This window comes from Mobula birostris, unplaced genomic scaffold (assembly GCF_030028105.1).
Source record: "Mobula birostris isolate sMobBir1 unplaced genomic scaffold, sMobBir1.hap1 scaffold_683, whole genome shotgun sequence".
Taxonomy (NCBI): domain Eukaryota; kingdom Metazoa; phylum Chordata; class Chondrichthyes; order Myliobatiformes; family Myliobatidae; genus Mobula; species Mobula birostris.
This window is the reverse complement of record NW_027278402.1, coordinates 22,646-41,583: the sequence shown is the minus strand read 5'-3', so window position 1 is coordinate 41,583 and position 18,938 is coordinate 22,646. Positions and strand designations below refer to the sequence as shown.

At 50.9% G+C, this 18,938-nt stretch overlaps 1 protein-coding gene across 1 annotated transcript in view; it reads right to left on the bottom strand.

The window, feature by feature from the left end:
* Positions 1-18,938, bottom strand: part of LOC140193656 (rac GTPase-activating protein 1-like) — a 28,050-nt gene that overhangs the window by 4,495 nt on the left and 4,617 nt on the right. The window contains exons 4-12 of the mRNA XM_072250814.1: positions 17,401-17,482; positions 16,195-16,290; positions 15,280-15,370; positions 11,512-11,654; positions 10,505-10,669; positions 8,538-8,633; positions 6,064-6,262; positions 3,264-3,366; positions 1,223-1,355 (exon numbers count right to left, since the gene is read on the bottom strand). Of these exons, the coding sequence (XP_072106915.1) occupies positions 1,223-1,355; positions 3,264-3,366; positions 6,064-6,262; positions 8,538-8,633; positions 10,505-10,669; positions 11,512-11,654; positions 15,280-15,370; positions 16,195-16,290; positions 17,401-17,482 (1,108 nt within the window). The remainder of the gene's footprint in view (positions 1-1,222; positions 1,356-3,263; positions 3,367-6,063; positions 6,263-8,537; positions 8,634-10,504; positions 10,670-11,511; positions 11,655-15,279; positions 15,371-16,194; positions 16,291-17,400; positions 17,483-18,938) is intronic.

Genomic DNA, 18,938 nt, shown 5'->3' with positions numbered 1-18,938 from the left:
TAAGCTGAGCCATGAACCTGCCACGTTCATCGACCTGAACCTGGACTATTCACCCTTTCCCTGCAACTCGGATCCTCAAGTCGAGGCAACATCCTTGTAGGTTTTCTCTGTTCTCCTTCAGTCTTGTTGATACCTTTCCTGTAGGCCGGTGACTAGAACTGCTCACAATACTCCAAATGAGGCCTCACCAACGTCTTATACAAATTCGGCAAAACATTTCAACTCCTGTTCTCAATAAACCAAAGCACACACACATGCACCCACCAGTGGGCCAGGCAGCATCTGTGGAAAAGAGTAAACAGTCAACGTTTTGAGCCAGGCCCTTCATCAGGTCTGGAGGAAAAAAAGATCCAGATCGTTGATATAGATGATAAACAGTAGACCCAGCACCGATCCCTGCAGCAGTCTGCGAGTCACAGGCCTCCAGACAAAGCAACAACCATCTACTACCACTCTCTGGCTTTTTCCACAAAGACAACGACTAAACCAATCTGCTACTTCATCTTGAATGCCAAGCGACTGAACTTGCCTGACCAACTCCCAAGTAGGACCTTGTCAATCCTTGCTAAAGTCCAAGCAGACAACATCCACTGCTTTGCCTTCAACTTTCCTAGCAACTTCCTCATAAAAACAAGATTGGTTAGACATGACCTACCACACACAAAACCATGTTGACTGTCACTAATCAGTCCCCATCCATCCAAATATTATATTTCTGGTCCCTTCGAATACCTTCCAAGGACTACCCTTCATCAGATGTGGAAAGGAAGGCAGAAGCCAGAATAAGGTAGGTGGGCAGGGTTGGGGAGGAGGAGGAGGAGCTGGTAGGTGATAGGTGAGACCAGGAGGATGGGTGGGTGGGGGAGAAGTGAGAAGCTGGAAGAGCTCAAGGGCTGAAGGAGGACAGTGAGAGGAGAGGAGAGGAGTGGAGTGGACTATAGGAGAGAGGATCTAGAGGGAGGAAATGGGTAGGTAAGAAGAGAAGGTGTGAGAGGGAAATCAGAATGGGAAATGGGAAAAAGGGGAGTATTGTCAGGTTCTGGGAGAGAGCTGACAGTTGAATCCTAGCGTGGAGAAAAGGGAGTGACAGGGACCAGGTCATTGGGTCCAGAACCCCTTCAGTCACCCAGAACACACAGCCCCACAATCCCAGCCAAAGACCTGGTACTGACTAATCCAATCAACCCCACCACCCCCGCAGCGAGGCATTCCCAGGACCAACCTCCGGCTGCCGTTTCATGTCCTCAAACACCTCCCGCGGGTGAGGGTCAGGCTTGGCGTGTCCCACCAGCGTTGGGCCGAAGACACGGGCCAGATTCCTTTGATCCATCCTGCATGCTGGGCTGCTGATTACCCTGCTCAGGGGAGACAGGCGGGGAGGGGTCAGACAGCACAGGGAAGGGGGGGGGGCTCAGTTAGTTCAGGTGTCTCCCCCACCCAACAGCAGCTGAACTAGACTGATGGGTGTGGGGGCATCACATCTGATCCAAGGTCCACTACCTCTGTCCCAGATTCCCTACCCCCAATCCCATCCACACCATGCCAGGACCACTCCCGGAGCCAGACAACTGCAGAATACCAACAGGGTCATTGACAGCGGCAAAAGAGATTGCTGAGGCTAGGACCAATATCTTCATGTCCTCTCTGGCCACAGGTGAGGTCCTGAAGGACTGGCGAGTAGCTCATGTTGTCCCATTATTCAAGGGAACCAGGGATAATCCAGGAATCTTTTGACCAATAGGTCTCACGTCAGTGGTAGGGAAGTTACTGGAGAGAATTTAGGGATAGGATTTATGAACATTGGGAAAACCATGGCCTAATTAGGGAGAGTCAGCATAGCTTTATGTGGGGCAAGTCATATTTACTAACTTGATTTGAGTTTTTTTAAAATGAGGCTACAATGGTGATTGAAGGTAGAGCTGCAGATGTTGTCTACATGGAACGGCTAAGGCATTTGACAAGGTCCCTCAAGGGAGGCTCATCCAGAAGATTAAGATGCATGGGATCAGTGGTGGATTGGCCATTTGGATTCAGAACTGGCTTGCCCATAGAAGACGGAGGGTAGTGGTTGAAAGGTCTTATTCTAGCTGGAGGTCAGTAATTAGTGGTGTTCCGCAGGAATGTGTACTGGGGCGTGCTTGCGTTTATTAGTCGAGATATTGAGTTCAAAAGTCAGGAAGATATGTTGCAACTTTATAAAACTTGTTCGGCCGCATCTGGAGTATTGCGGACAGTTCTAAGGGAAGGATGTCGAGGCTTTGGAGAAGGTGCAAAAGATGTTTGCCTGGATTAGAGGGCATGTGGACAAATTTGGGTTGTTTTTACTGGAGTGGTGGAGGCTGAGAGGAGATCTGATGGAGGTTTAAGATTATGAGAGGTTTAGACAGACAGTCTATTCTTTTACCCCTACGTTGAAATGTACAAAACCAGAGGGTATGTATGTCACAGTCTGAGGGGGGCTAGTTCAGAGGTGGGGGCCTGGAATGCATTACTAGGGCCAGTAGTAGAGGCAGGACCATTAGGGACTTTTAAGACACGTTTAGATAGGCACATGAATGTGAGGGAGATGGAGATGGACGGATATGGACATTGCACAGGGAGTTCAGTTGGCCAAGCGATTACCGATTTATTTGGCTCGACACAACACTGTGGGCCGGGAGACCGGTTCCTGTACTGTACTGGTCTGTGCTCTATCAGAGAGTAATGGAACTCCCTCCCCGTCCCAGGACCACCTTCCCCACAACCCCAGGCAGGACAGGTGCTAGAGGTCACAAGGCCAAACTTCACCAGGCAACCTGCTCAGACCGCCAGCACCTCTACCCCTCACCGAAGGGCAATCAGACAGGAGAAGGGGGCGGTAAATAGGCCTCTCCCACCTCAGGTGGATGCGGATGGGATCCCACAGCCCAAACAAAGGCTCCAAGCCAAAAGGGCGCGGTAGTGTAGTGGTCAGTGTGACATTATAACGTTACCAGCAACCCGGGTTCAAATCCCACCACTATCTGTGATGAGTTTGTACGTTCTTCCCATGACCACGTGGGTTTCCTCTGGGTGCTCTGGTTTCCTCCCACGGTCCAAAGAATACAGGTTAGTAGGTTAATCGGTCACGTGGGTGGAGTGGTCTCGTTGGGCCAGGAGGGCCGGTTACTGAGCTGCATCTCTAAACGTGGATAAAATCCCAGGGGTTGGCGGCTAAGTGGTCTTTCCCTCCCCTGCTGGTCCATGGGACTACCGCCGGCTGGAAAGCCTGGGCGGCTGCTCACCTGTGCAGGTGCGTGACGAGGTAGGCCAGGGTCTCGCGGTTGGCACGGGGAAGGGTGGCTAGAGCTCGGCACAGCTCCGCCCGGCTGTGTTGGGCAGAGAGATCTGCAGAAACAGAAACCATGTTGTTAAGCACTCACATCTACCTTTCCTCTCCCCTCCCATCCCACATTGACACAACCCGTCATCCACCTCCTTTACACACCGTACCACTGATCCCCGTCCACACTCTCCCCTCCCCACAAACCTCACCCCCCCATCCAGTTCCACAACTCCCCACCCCATGGGCACCAGGGAAGTATTTACAACACCGACAGTGAAAACAGCGACAACATCAAATGCAGCCCAGCACGGTCACCATTTCCACCCAGAACCAGGACTGACTGGTCACTGGACAGCCCCTACCGACCCCCACCCACCCCCCCCAGCCCCTACCGACCCCCACCCACCCCCCCCAGCCCCTACCGACCCCCACCCACCCCCCCCAGCCCCTACCGACCCCCACCCACCCCCTCAGCCCCTACCGACCCCCACCCACCCCCCCAGCCCCTACCGACCCCCCACCCACCCCCCTCAGCCCCTACCGACCCCCACCCACCCCCCCAGCTCCTACCGACCCCCACCCACCCCCCCAGCCCCTACCAACCCCCACCCACCCACTCCCCCTCCTCACCCCCTGATGCTCCCAAGACAAGGTTCCAGTACCTCCCCACTGAACCCTGGGGATCACCCACCCACGTCACTGCGTAATGGTCTACGAGATCTCCTCGGCTCTCTAGAGACCTGTCCCAGGCCGCACACTGCCCAAGGTTAATCCCGACGTTCCCATTCCCCGCCCCATCCCTGGGGAACCCTCCCGTAACGAGCACATCCTTTCCCGTGTCCAGACACCACAGTCGTCCAGCATTCCGCAGCAGAGTCTCCATAATCGCAGTTCAGGGCGACACAGCAGTGTGGCGTTTGGTGTAAATCAGAGATTTTGCAGATGCTGGAAATCCAGAGTAGCACACAAAATGCTGGAGGAACTCAGCAGGTCGGGCAGCATCCAGGGAGAGGAATAAACAGTCAATGTTTCAGGCCAAGACCCTTCATCAGGCCTGGAAAGAAAGGCAGAAGATGCCAGGAGGTGGGGAAGATTCCTTCTTCTCCAGCCCTTTACCTTTTCCACCAATCACCTCTCAGCTTCTTACTTCATTCTCCCTCCCCAACCCACCCACCTTCCCCCTCACCCAGTCTCACCCATCACCCCCCAGCTTGTACACCCCCCACCTCCTTATTCTGACTTCTTCCCCCATCCTTTCCAGTGCTGAAGGGCCTCAGCCCGAAATGCCAGCTGGTTTTTCCCCTTTGTAGGTGCTGCCTGACCTGCTGAATTCCTCCAGCACCGTGTGTGTTGCTTGCGATCGATGTGACGCTTCACAGTGCCAGATACCTGGATTCAATTCCTACCGCTGTCTGCAAGGAGTTTGTACGTTCTCTCCGAGACGGCGTGGGTTTCCTCCAGGGGGCTCCGATTTCCTCCCACCTTCCAAAGACCTACGAGTTCGGGTTAGAGAGTTGTCAGGCTACCCAGCACAATCTTCACCGATTTGACGGAAGCAAGGCATTTCACTATGTACATGAGACAATCTTCACCGCCATATTCATTTCACCACGTATACATGACAATCTTCGCCGCCGTGTTCATTTCACCACGTACACGCGACAATCTTCACCGATTTGACGGAAACAAGGCATTTCACCATGTACACGCGACAATCTTCACCGCCATATTCATTTCACCACGTACACATGACAATCTTTGCCGCCGTGTTCATTTCACCACGTACACGCGACCATCTTCACCGATTTGACGGAAACAAGGCATTTCACCATGTACACGTGACAATCTTCGCCACCGTGTTCATTTCACCACGTACACGCAACAATCTTCGCTGCTGTGTTCATTTCACCACGTACGCATGACAATCTTCGCTGCCCGTGTTCATTTCACCACGTACACGCGACAATCTTCGCCGCCGTGTTCATTTCGCCACGTTTCGATGTACACGTGGACAATCTTTGCTGCTGTAGTCAGATCCTCAGAGGATTCACACCATTCCCCCCCCCCCCCCCAACTCCCCTCGCATGGAGTGAGCCTCTGTGATAAGTATACAGGGACACCCAAGTCCTCCTGAACATCAGCACCACCCGATCTGTCACTGTTTAAACCCCCGATCTGTCTGTACACAGTCATGAACAGTCCCTTCAGCCCATCTAGTCTGTGCTGAACTGTTAATCTGCCTACTCCCATTGACCTGCACCTGGACCACAGCCTCCATAATCCCCCCATCCACGTACCTATCCACCCGCCTCTTAAACCTTGAAATCAAACCGCATCCACCACCTCCACCGGTAACTTAATCCACATTATTAAGGTTAGATTTATCTGCATTGAAACATTCAGTGAGATGCTTTGATTGCACCAGCCAGACGATGTGCTGTGGTCAGCCCGCAAGTCTCTCCATATTTCTGACACGAACATAGCGTGCCCACAACTCGCCTCGATCCTTGGTCTTTGGAATGTGGAAGGAAACCAGGGCACCAACAGGAGACCCACAGGGTCATGGGGAGAAAGTACAAATGCCTCAGAGGCAGGGGTGGGGATCGAACCTGGGGTGCTGACAGTGTAAACACTACACCACCATAGCACGCCACATGTTCCATCTTCCTCACCCCCCCCCCCCGCCCTCCCCACGGCCCCTCCAGCCCCTTTCCCGCGGCCAGGGACAGAGGGGAGAATCGCGGAGGCCGACACAGTACCGGTAGCGGCCAGGAACGTCGGCTGGAGTCCAAACGTCAGCACCGGCTCCTTCAGCTTATGCAGGAAGTACTTGAGCAGACTGCAGATAACATGGATGTTCGTAACGCGGCTCAGCACAGGCAGCCCCTTCCCTCGCACGTAGCGCTCCCTCAGCTCCCTCACCGTACGCTCACAGCCAGGAATGCGGTAAATCCCCGGCTGGCCGGGAAGTTGGGGGGGGGGGGGGGGTGAGGAAACGGTGTTGACAGAACAGAAACATTAATTACTCAGGCAAACGGATCACAGGGCCACAGTCAATCCCCAGGTGGCTGGGCAGAGGAGACAGACTATGGGGACACGGTAAATCCCCAGCCATCCAGGGGAGGGGAGGGGTCAGAGAACAGGGAATACAGTAAATCCTTGGGTAAGCATGCAGTGGGGGGGGGGGGGGAGAGAAAGAGAGAGCATGGGGTCTGAAGAGAAGAGAGAAGATGGGGTCTGAACAACCCATTACCCAACCACTCCAACCTGTTGAATATTGAAAGGCCTAGACTGAGTGGATGTGTAAAGGATGTTTCCCCACAGTGAGTGAGTCTAGGACCAGAGGGCACACCTCAGGACAGAAGGACGCCCATTTAGAACAGATGAAGAGAAGTTTCTTTAGCCAGAGGGTGGTGAATCTGTGGAATTCTTTGGCACAGATGGCTGTGGAGGCCAGGTTATTGGGTATATTTAAAGGAGAGGTTGGGTTCTGATTAGTCAGGACATCAAAAGTTACCGGGAGAAGGCAGGAGAATGAGATTGAGAGAGATAATTAATCACCTATGATGGAATGGCATACCAGACTCGATGGGCTGATTGGCCTAATTCTGCCCATGGTTCAAGGAGACCCCAGCCAGTGACCTGGGAACCTGGTAGGAACTTCACAGTTGAAATGCCAAACGGTAGTGTGACGGACACAGAAAGACTACAAACCATCTGCAAGAGATTCTGCAGATACCGGAAATAGAGTAACCGTACTGTTACTGTTTAAGGCTACAACAGGACCTGGGTAAAAGATTAACTCAGCCAGTGTGAGGCGGTGGATTTCGTAACATTAAACCAGGACAGGACAGAGTGAGTGGTAGGTCTGCGGGGAATGTTGTAACACACCAGAAATGTCAAATTAAAAGAGGAAATTGAAAGACTATGGAGCGTGAACAGAGTTTTCGGTCCCAATAGTAATATCCATCATCCCGGAGTCACTACACAACAGCATTAAACAGTGAGGGCTACAAAGCAATTTCTGTGACAATCTCCAGAAAGCCACAATACTATGCTATGGCCACAACTCAGGTTTCATCAGTTTGAGCCAAGGGAAAAAAAATAAACATTTAGTAATAATAACGTTATTTATAGAACACTTTTCATACAAAGTGTATTCCAATGCGAAGAAGTGAAAATATGAAAATAAAATATAAATAAACATGAAAATAAAAGAAAATGTTAGTTCAAAGCAAAGTTAAATTAGGTTTGAGCTGGTATTTTAAAAGCGTCAACTGAGTTTTAGGTATTGAGTTCTACAGTTTGGGAGCATAGTTCAAAAAAGCTGACCTGATAATTAGATTTAAACCCTCAAAAGATAAGGGACCAGCAGAAGACCTGAGAGTAGAGCAGAGGGACCCAGGGGTACAGGTTCGTGGTTCCCCGAAGGTGCTCTCACTGGTAGACAGGAAGGTGAGGAAGGCATTGGCAATGCTGGCCCCCAGTCAGGGGACCGAGTAATGAACGTCACCACCTGAGTGCTGGGACATTATGTCGCAGTTGTACAGGACACCAGTGAAGCCACACTTGGAGTATTGTGTGGCGTTCTGGTCAGCCTGCTGTAGGGAAGATGTCAGTAAGCTGGAGAAGGTGCAGGAAACGTTCACAGATGTTACCAGGACTGCAGCATTTGAGTTGAGGAGAGTCTGGACAGGATCGGAGTGTAGGGAGTGAGGGCTGACCTTACCCAGCTATACGAGATGGTGAGGGGTATAGACAAGGTCACAGGGTAGGGGCAAATCAAAACCTGGAGGGTGCAGGTTTAATGGGAGGGGCAGCACAGCAGTTAGTGCAAAAGTATTGCAGCTCCAGTCACCCAGGTTTGACTCCCCACTGCCATCTGTAAACAGTTTGTACATTCTCCCCAGGACTCTGTGGGCTTCCTCTGGAACCCTGGCTTCCACAGGACCAGAAAACAGAGGAGCAGAGTTAGGCCATTTGGCCCATCGAGTCTACTCTGCCATTCCACAGTGACTAACTATCCCTCACACCCCCTTTCTCCTACCTTCTCCCCGTAACCCGAGGCCTTGGCTCATAAGTTCCTGTCAACCTCTGCTTTAAATATACCATATGATTTGCACCCACATCCCAAAGGTGTGCGAGTTAGTAGCTTAAACTGGTCACAGGGTGTAACTGGGCCGCCCGGGCTCGCTAGGTGCGAGGGTGCGAGGGTGGCGCGTCCTGTCCTCACCTCCTTTAACCCCCGTCGTTCAATCTCGCTGATGCAATGAATGACGAGTGATGGGATCATGGGGGCTGTTGGAGGAGCGAAGTCAGCAACAGTTCCCTGGGGGGGTGGAGGGGGGGTCAGATCTCATCAGAACCACACACTGACACCAATTCCCCACCTCCTACTATAACCTCCGTTGTGGGCACGTGGCCAAGTGGTTAAGGCATTGGACTAGCGACCTGAAGGTCGTGAGTTCGAGCCCCAGATGAGGCAACGTGTTGTGTCTTTGAGCAAGGCACTTAATCACACATTGCTCTGCGACGACACTGGTGCCAAGCTGTATGGGTACTAATGCCCTTCCCTTGGGCAACATTGGTGTCATGGAGAGGGGAGACTTGCAGCATGGGCAACTGCTGGTCTTCCATACAACCTTGCCCAGGCCTGCGCCCTGGAGAGTGAAGACTTTCCAGGCGCAGATCCATGGTCTCACAAGACTATAACCTCCAGCTGACGAGAACCCAACCTCCAGGACAGTCACAACCGCCTGTGACGTGTGACTGAGCCACCCTTCACCCCAAGCTCAGCTACCACGTCCACAGCATCAGCACCACCTGTCCACCCCCACCCCAGCACCCAGCCAATCCCACAAGGAAAGAGTTAAACGCGATCCCTCGCCAAAGTAACAGGAGTCTGTCAGACAAGTGTTAGCTTGGAGTGCGATTGTTTTGAGAAAGTACGAGAGAACAAGTCCTCAGCAATGTTTTCAGACTAACAAGTCAGCGGCCACATGGAGGAGAGTGATAAAAAAAACAGAAAAAAAAAAATCATTATCTGGGCTGGTCACAAGAGACCGGGGGGAGAGGTGTACAGCTGGTACCACCAAGGGATGGGAGAGTACTAGAAATCACAGGCCAGTGGCTATCCTCTGACATTGACTTGTTAATGTATGATGGGAACTAATTTAATTTCTGTCCTGCCACTACTCTTTCTGAACTGTATTTGTGCTCACTCTAATAAAGTGTTTTCTTGTGGTTGAACAGTGCTGTACGTTTGTGGATGCATATCCAAATGCCGAGTTCCAGAACAGAACACAATGAATTCTAAAACAACTTTCGTTACGACCCCCCCCCCCTCCACTCCCTCCCCCTTAACCACCCTCTAACCCGGCTGTCCACTCCTCGACTGGCTGAACCATCACTCACCCAGCTCAACACTGAGAGCGAGTCTGGACTGTCGGCTGTGGGATCAGTTCTAACACGGACAACTCAGTGTTATAGACAGACTGGGTTTTGATCGTTTGCACTATTTGTTCTCTTTTGCACATTGGTTGTTGTCAGTCTTTGTTATTTATGGGTCTTTTTCCCGTAAATTCTGATGTATTTCTTTATTTTCCTGAAAGTTCCCACAAGGAAACAAATCTCAAGGTAGCATACAACCTACAGCGGTTTTTAATGTGTGTCTGCGATCTACAGTAATCTATAATGATTTTATGTATTGCACTGAACTGCTGCCACAAAACAACAAACTTCACGACACCACAGCAATAAAAAAACCTGACTCTGATTCCGATTCCGGCCAAACTCAGCCTGGCCCACATTCTACCCGTTGCTGGCGGGCAGCCTGTCCTCTCCCTCTCACTCTGACCCTCGCCTCCTCGTTTGCCCACACTCGCTCTGTTATCCATCCTCACCTTGTTGCTAAGCACCCACCAGCCCACCAGTAGTCACGTGGTCTCCCCATGAACACTACTCAGATTTTTTTCCTTTTTTTTTTTGCTCTCTTTTTCCAATACTTATTTAATTTTTTATTGTAATCTATAGTTTTTTTTTCTTAATGTGTATTGCAATATGCTGCTGCTGCAAAACAACAAATTTCACAATATGGGCCCGCTAGGCTAAACCGGATCCTGATTCTGTGAAGACACCAACTGCCCCACGTGGACTGCGGGACCCTGGGGTCCCGGGGAGCTGTTCCAGGTGGGTACGTACCTCTCCATTTTTGACCAAGGTCAGGGTGAAGTTGGGTGCGCAGAGGGTGGGGCAGAGTCTACGGCAGTCTGGGTGAGACACCAGGCAGCAACTACGGCACTTCAGCACCACCTTACCAAACCAGATCCGTTTGCCACAAGGAAGGCAGGATTCCGGACGGATAATCTGAGGGACAAGGAAACATCGTTCAGAGAGTACATGGCCCAGTGACGCGGGAGCAGACTGCACAGATCAATGTGGGGGGGTCACCGAGTCAGGGTCAATCACCCCTACAGACCCCTTGGCCCATCATCTCTATGTGTGACAACAGCCACAGGCCGCCCCCAACCCATTTTACGTGTGATAGTTATTAACAGAAATAAGTTTATTGTAAACACGAGATTCTACAGGTGCTGGAAACACAAAAAGCTGGAGGAACTCAGCAGGTCAGGCAGCATCTATGGTGGGGAATAAACAGTCGATGTTCACCAGGATTGAAAAGGAAGGAGGGCAGAAAGCAGAACAAGAGATGGGAGGTGTACGGGAGGGGACCGAAGCAGGAAGCTGGGAGGTGAGAGACCAGAGAGGTAACAAGCTGAAGGAGAGTACATTAGACCATGGGAGAAAGGGGAGGAGGGGAACCAGAGGGAGCAGGTGGTATTGTGAGAAGGGGAATGAAAAGAGAAGGGGGAAGGGAATAAATTACCAGAAGTTTGAGGAATTGATGTTCATGCCATCAGTTTGGAGGCTACCCAGACAGAACTTCAAGTGTTGCTCCTCCAAGCTGAATGGCCTCATCGTGGTAGTAGAGGCGGCCGTGGTCAGATGTGTCCGAATGGGAATGAGGATTTAAGTTAAAGTGGGTGGCCACTGGGAAATCCTGCCTTCTGGTGTTGAGACCCTGCTGGTCAGATGGTTGGAGCCCTGCACTCCCCAGCCTGCTGGTGATGAGTCTGTTCTCCCTTGGGGGTGGGGTCTCTCCCCAGCAGTGCCCACCCAAGCCGCCATTTCAGACCATGGCCTCTTACCGTTTTAGAGACAAAGTTGTGGGGCCTGGATGGAGCCTTGTTCTCAGGGACGGATAATTCCCCCGGTGAGAATAGGATCCCTGCTGGAGGTGCTGGAGCGGTCTGTGGTGTCTGCTGGTTTCTCACACCACCATCAGCCAGCTCTGTGGGAGAAGAAAAGTGCTGAGACGTGTTCTCTGCAACACCCACTCCACCACTCCCCCACCCAAACTCCGCTCGACTTCTTGCCCTGAGGCTGGCTCACTACCTCAAACACACTGCTGGCCTGCCCTCAGGGCTCAGGATTGTGACTTGACTTCAGAAAAATTCAAGGGAAGTGATAGAAGTCATGGAGCACTATAGAACAGAAACAAACCCTCCAGCCCATCTAGGCTGTGTCAAATTCTGCCAGCTCCCATTTACCCACCCCCAGACCACAGCCCTCCACACCCTCCCATCCATGTACTTTTCCAAACTTCTCTTAAATGTTACAATTGAACTCACACCCACCAGTCCCACTGGCAGCTCAGTCCACACTCTCACCCCCTGCGCCCCCACCACCATGTGAAGAAGTTCCCCTCTTGTTCCTTAAACATTTTGGCCTTCAGCCTTAACCTATGACCTCTAGTTCTAGAAAGATGTCAAAAAGAATGAAAGAGTGCAGAGAAAATTTACAAGGATGTTGCCAGGACTTGAGGACCTGACTTTATAGGGGAAGGTTGAATAGATTCAGACTTCATTCCCTAGAGCGTAGGAGAATAAGGGGAGATTTTCTTTTACTATTTAAGAGGGCATATTCTACATGGTAATATAGGCAGAGCCCTTCAGTCTATGATGTGTACCAACCTTTTAAGCTACTCTGAGAAAAATGGAGGGAAGAGTTCATTTGATCTATTATCAATGATGGATTCTGACTGAGTCATAGCCTTCTGAAGATGTGGGGAGGCTAGTGCCCATGATGGAGATTGCTCTCTCCCTCTCACCCTGTCCCTGTGGCCCCACAGCTGAGTGGTGCTGTGGTCTTGGAGCCAGATCCACTCCCCGGGAAGGTATTTATGGCAACACTCCCCGGGGAACTCCATCCTCGCCGGCTCCTGTTCTGTCACTTGGGCTGCCTTGAGCTCACCCATTCTCCCTTTACCGGTGTGCGTCCACATCTGGGAATGCACCGTCCGCACAACTCTGCCTCACGGATTCCTCGTCGGAGCACCAGTTCCTGCTCAGGCAAATTATGAGTGGTGTAGTTCAAGTTTAATTGTCATTCAACCATACATGAATACCCATGAGTACAGACAAACAAAACAGTGTTCCTCTGGGGGTCAAGGTGTAAAGCACAGACCCAACAGTCACACACAGCACAAGGCATATTATTTTTATGAAATTATATGATAGACAGACAGACAGACAGGAATTGCTAGAAGCAATTTGGAAGGCACAGGGTATATACATCCCAAAGAGGAAGAAGGATTCTAAAGGAAAAATGACAACTGTGGCTAACAAGAGAAGTCAAAGCCAAAGAAAGGGCATATAACAGTGCAAAAAATAGTCAGAAATTGGAGAATTTCAAAGCTTTTAAAAAAACAGAAGGCAACTAAAAAAAAATCATTAAGGTAAAGATGGAACACAAAAGTAAACTAGCCAATAATATAAAAGAGGATACCAAAATTTCTTCTAATACGTAAAGTGTAAAAGGGAGGCAGGAGTGGATATCAGACCACTGAAAAATAATGCTGGAGAGGTAGTAATGGGGGAGAATGAAATGGCAGATGAACTGAATAAGTATTTTGCATGTCTTCACTATGGAAGACACTAGCACTATGGTGGAAGTTCCAGGTAACAGGGGGTATGAAGTTTGTGAAGTTACCATAACTAGAGAGAAGGTTCTTGGGAATCTGAAAGGTCTGAAGGTAGATAGGTCACCTGGACCAGATGGAGTACACCCCAGGGTTCTGAAAGAGGGGGCTGAAGAGATTGTGGAGGCATTAGAAATGATCTTAAAAGAACTACAAGATTCCCACGTGGCTCTGGAAGATTGGAAAATTGCAAATCTCACTCCACTTCAAGAAGGGAGAGAGGCAGAAGAAAGAAAACTATAGGCCAGTTAGTCTGACCTCAGTAGTTGGGAAGATGTTGGAGTTGATTATTAAGGATGAGGTCTCAGGGTACTTGGAGGCACATGATAAAATAGACCGTAGTCAGCATGGCTTCCTCAAGGGAAAATCTTGCCTGATAAATCTGTTGGAATTCTTTGAAGAAATAACAAGCAGGATAGACAAAGGAGATTTGGCTGATGTTGTGTACTTGGATTTTCAGAAAACCTTTGACAAGGTGCCACACATGAGGCTGTTTAACAAATTACAAGCCCATGGTATTACAGGAAAGACTCTAGCATGGATAAATCATTGGCTGATTGGCAGGAGGCAGAGAGTGGGAATAAAGGGAGCCTTTTCTGGTTGGCTGTCTGTGACTAGTGATGTTCCACAGGGGTCTGTGTTGGGACGGATTCTTTTACATTACGTGTCAATGATTGGGATGATGGAGTTGATGGCTTTGTTGCAAAGATTGCAGACAATATGAAGATAGGTGGAGGGACAGGTAGTTTTGAGGAAGTAGAGAGGCTACAGAAGGACAGACAGATTAGGAGAAAGGGCAAAGGAATGGCAGATGGAATACAGTGTTGGGAAGTGTATGGTCATGCACTTTGGTAGAAAAAAAATAAAAGGGTTGATTATTTTCCAGATGGAGACAAAATACAAAAACTGAGGCACAAAGGGACTTGGGAGTCCTTGTGCAGGATTCCCTAAAGGTTAACTTGCAGGTAGAGTCTAGTGAGGAAAGCAAATGCAATGTTATCATTCATGTCAAGAGGACTGGATTAAAAAAAGTAAGGATGTAATTTTGAGATTTTAAAGCACAGGTGAGGCCTCACTTGGAGTATTATGAGCCGTTACGACCCACCTTATCTGAGAGAGGATGTGCTAAAACTGGAGAGGGTTCAAAGGAGGTTCATGAAAATGATTCCAGGATTGAATGTCTTGTCATATGAAGAGCGTCTGATGGCTCTGGGCCTGTATCCACTGGAATTCAGAAGAATGAGGGGGTGACCTCATTGAAACCTATGGAATGGTGAAAGGCCTTGATAGTGTGGATGTGGAGAGAATGTTTCCTATGGTGGGAGAGTCTACGACCAGAGGACACAGCCTCAGGATAGAGGGGTGTCCTTTCAGAATAGAGATATGGAGGAATTCCTTTAGCCAGCATGGTGAATCTGTGGAATTCGTTGCCACAGGCAGCTGTGACAGCCAAGTCTGTATGCATTAGCCTCCCCAGCAGTGAAGACACCTTCAAAGGGCAATGCCTCAAAACAAAAAGGCAGCATCCATCATCCACCCCATCCCCAAGGACACACCCTCTTCTCGTCGCTATCACCCTGGAGGTGGTGCAGGACTCTGAAGACACCCACTCAGAAATGGCTTCTTCCCCTCTACCATCAGGTTTCTCATCATTTTTAATGGGTTCATTGCCCTATCTCACCATTTACTTAATTTTATATTGTAGTGTTTTTTTTTTTTTTTAAACATTGCATTGCAATGCACTGCTACCCAAACCAACCAATTTCACGGCAGATGCCAGTGATACTAAACCCGATCTGAGTCCTTGGTCACTAAGACATTTGCCACTCACTGTTAGACTGGCAGGGGAGACAGACATCAGGGTGAGGAGTGCGGACACAGGGACCAGGTGTGGGGCAATCCAGGAAACCCCCTACCCAGCCTCGCGGGCACACACCTGGCACAAGGGAGCGCCTCCGCCGCGAAGCCACTGGGTGGGGTGACCTGGGGTGGTTGGGGCTCTGGCTCCCGTCCGTGGGCTGTGTGACCTGGAGATGGAAAACAGAGTGAGACAACAGACGCCCCAGCTGAGGGGTACAGATGCACAAAATCCCGACTGCAGTGGGAGAGTGAGTGGTCGAACAGGTTGGACACAGGAAGGCCACTCTGTCCATCCAGTGAGAAAGCAGTGCAATTCAGATTTGGTTATTTACCACATGGAGTGAAATCTGTTGTTTGCATCATCAACGAACACAACTTTGTCTTACAAGGACAGGTAGAGCAAGCTGGGGGCTTTTCCCTTGGGAGTGCAGGAGGACAGCAGGTGACCTGATAGAGGTGTACAAGATGACAAGAGGCACAGAGAGTGGACAGAGACATTTCCCCAGAGTGGAAACAGACAGCACAAGAGGGCATATTTTAAAGTGATTGGAGGAAAATATAGTGAGGCAAGTTCTGAAACAGGGTGCTGGGTGTGTGGAATGCCCTGCCAGGGGTGACGATAGAGCCAGATACATTAGGGGTATTTACAAAATTTAGATAGACACATGGATGGAAAAAAACTGGAGGACTATGTGGGAGGGAAGGGCAAGATGCATCTTAGAGGTTAACGAGCAGTCACATCATTGTGGCTGAAGGGCCTGTACGTGCTGTGATATAATCCAAGGATGTGCTGGGGGCAGCCTGACATTCTGGTGCCAACATAGTGTTCCCACAGTGTTCAGAGAAAAAAACAACACCCACAATGTTGGGCAGCATGGCATCCTGTCTGCCGGGGTCCTCCGTCGTCGCGGTCCCCTCTGACCCAAACCCACCACATATACCACAGGTGAGGGAGGCAGCTGTTCCCGCCTCTCTCACCACCCCTACTCACCGATGGGCTTCCGGCCGGGTCCAGGAACAGCTCGGAGGAAGAGCGGGACCTGCGGGCACTGAGGGGAACACCATCCACCAGGATGCGCGCAGAGCACTGCAGGAGAGAGCAAGTACCCCCTGAATGGAGCTGCTGATAAAAGCCCCCCCTCCATGGGACATCAACACCCACCCCCCCCCCCCCACCCACATCTCCTTACCCTCCTATCCCGGTTCTTCGGCCTGGTCACTCTACCGGTCGTCGCTGGTACCTAGGGCAGAGGCACCAGTCAACCTGACCACTTACTGAGCCTCCAACACCCTCCCCAATGAGCCCACTGTCCCCCACCAGGACACCACCCACCACCCGTTACCAAACCCCTCCCACCACCAAGCCCTTCCCCCTCCCATCAAGCTCCACCCATATCCCCACCGAGACCCCACCCCTCTGCTCCCTCCCACACCGCGCCCCCAGAAACCTGCAGTCCAAAGCCCCACACCCAGGACACAGCCCTTCCCAAGCCCCCACCCCCTGCTACAATCCACTTTGCTCCCCCCCACTGAGACTCTGCCCCCACTTCCTTCTCAGAGTTCCTGTCCTCATACCTTCTCCACTTCCACCAGTACTCGGCTCCACAAGACAAAGGAGAACAATTAGGCCATTCGGCCCATTAACTCTGTTCTGCCATTCCATCATGGCTGATTCATTATACCCCTGAACCTCATTCTCCTGACTTCTCCCAGTAATCTTTGACACCCTGACTAATCAAGAACCTATTGACCTCCACTTTAAATATACCCAATGACTTGGCTTCCATAGTCATCTGTGGCAATGAATTCCACAGATTCATCTCCCTTTGGCTAAAGAAATCCCTCTTCACAGATGAGGGATGGTCCATCTCTGTTCTAAGTGAAATGGACGTCCCTCTGGTCCTAGACTCTCCCACTATTGAAAATACCCTCTTCATGTCTACTCAATCTAGGCCTTTCAATATTCAATACGTTTTAACAAATTCTCCCCACCTACCCCAATCCCAGTGGCCAAGCACAATTATCCTCAGAAACCCAGCCAGTACCTCACCCACCCTCCGTACACCAGTACCTACCATCCTCCACCACCCCTCCCACACCAACTCTTGTCAGGACACACAAACACACCAGATATGCCCCCACCGCCCCCCCCCCGCAACCAGTCAACCCACCAGCAGTGACCCTGACCCTGACCCACCAACACCTCATCACTGGTCCTGTCGTAGCTGATGCCCGAGTGAGACAGGTTGGACAACAGAGTCTCCTCCACCGTGGGGAACCTGTGGGTAGAGGAGTACATTTAGATAGCATCCCATGTCTGTGGAAGGTGCGGGGGGGTGGGGGGGTGGGAGGAGATGGCAAGAGTGACCCTGTTCCAGTGGAGAGAGGGTGCTGACAGTCCGGAGGGGATTACCCAGTGAGTCATGGCTTTGGACATGAGACAGACCCAGGAGCACAGCAATAATCCTGAGCTTCCAATGGTCCCACGTCAGATGAATGGAGCCAGTGAAAAGGCCTCATTCCCACCCTCTGGGTCCCTAATCCATCCCTTTCCCACCTCGAGGAACAGTTTCACAAACCCCCCTCCTCACACACCCCTCCACCTTCCACCCACAGCTCCCAGCCCAACACTTCTGCTCAAGAGAGCGCACTCCCTCTCCGGCCCGGCCACCGGGGTCTGAGTGACCATGGGTGAAGAGTTGGACACAGACACCTCTCCCCACCCCGCAGGACCAGGGACATGGCGTGTGCTCAGCACAGAGGGGTGCAAGATTGGAAATGGTTTATTATGGTCGCATTTTGCGAGATTATAGTGAAAATCTTTGTCTCCTGTGCTGTTTGTACAATCAGATATTTACACGTCAGGCAGAACGACACGGAGCAGTGGCAGCAGATCTGTGAATGAAGAGTTCAGTGCAAGGCTGGTCACCCCCATTAGAGGAGAGGTGCAGGAGCACTGAGACACAAGGCAGAACAGGATGCAGAGTGACGGGTCACAGGCACAGAGGAAAGCACAGTGCAGGATCATAATATGGAACATAGAACAGGAGCAGGCCATTCGGCCCACAGTGTTGTGCTGACCCAACTAAAAAAACACCCAAACACTAATCCCTCCTACCTACACCATATCCCTCCATTTTCCTCACATCCATGTGCCTATCCAAACGTCTCTGAATAGCCTGTAACGTATTTGCCTCCACCTCCATACCAGCGCATTCCAGGCATCCACGACCCTGAGTTAAAAAAAGTTACCCCTCACGTCCCCCTTGAACCTAACCCCTCTCATCCTCAATGCATGCCCTCTGGTACTAGACACTGAGGTACACAGTGTACTGTGAGGTTAGAGGCCATCTCGTCAGAGTAAGGCACTGTTTGATTGTTAGACAACTGTGGGGTTGAAGCAGTCCTTGAGCCTCGTGGTAGGTCTTTCAGGCTTTTGTATCTTCAGCCTGGTTTTTCGGAGGGGGGAGGAAGAGAATGCCCAGGGTGGATGGGGTCTTTGATTATCCTGGCTACCTTACTGAGACAGCAAGAAGCACAGACGGAGTCCATGGAGGGGAGGCAGGTTTCTATGATGTGCTGGGCTGGGCCACAACTCTCTGCAGTTACCAAACCAAGCTCGGATACATTTTCTAGACAGAATGGCTGTTGCGTCTTCTGCCCAATGAGGCAGGGGTCAAGACTGCACCAAGGTCCTGTGGAAAGGCATCACCTGGCCAAGGATGGGACACAGAA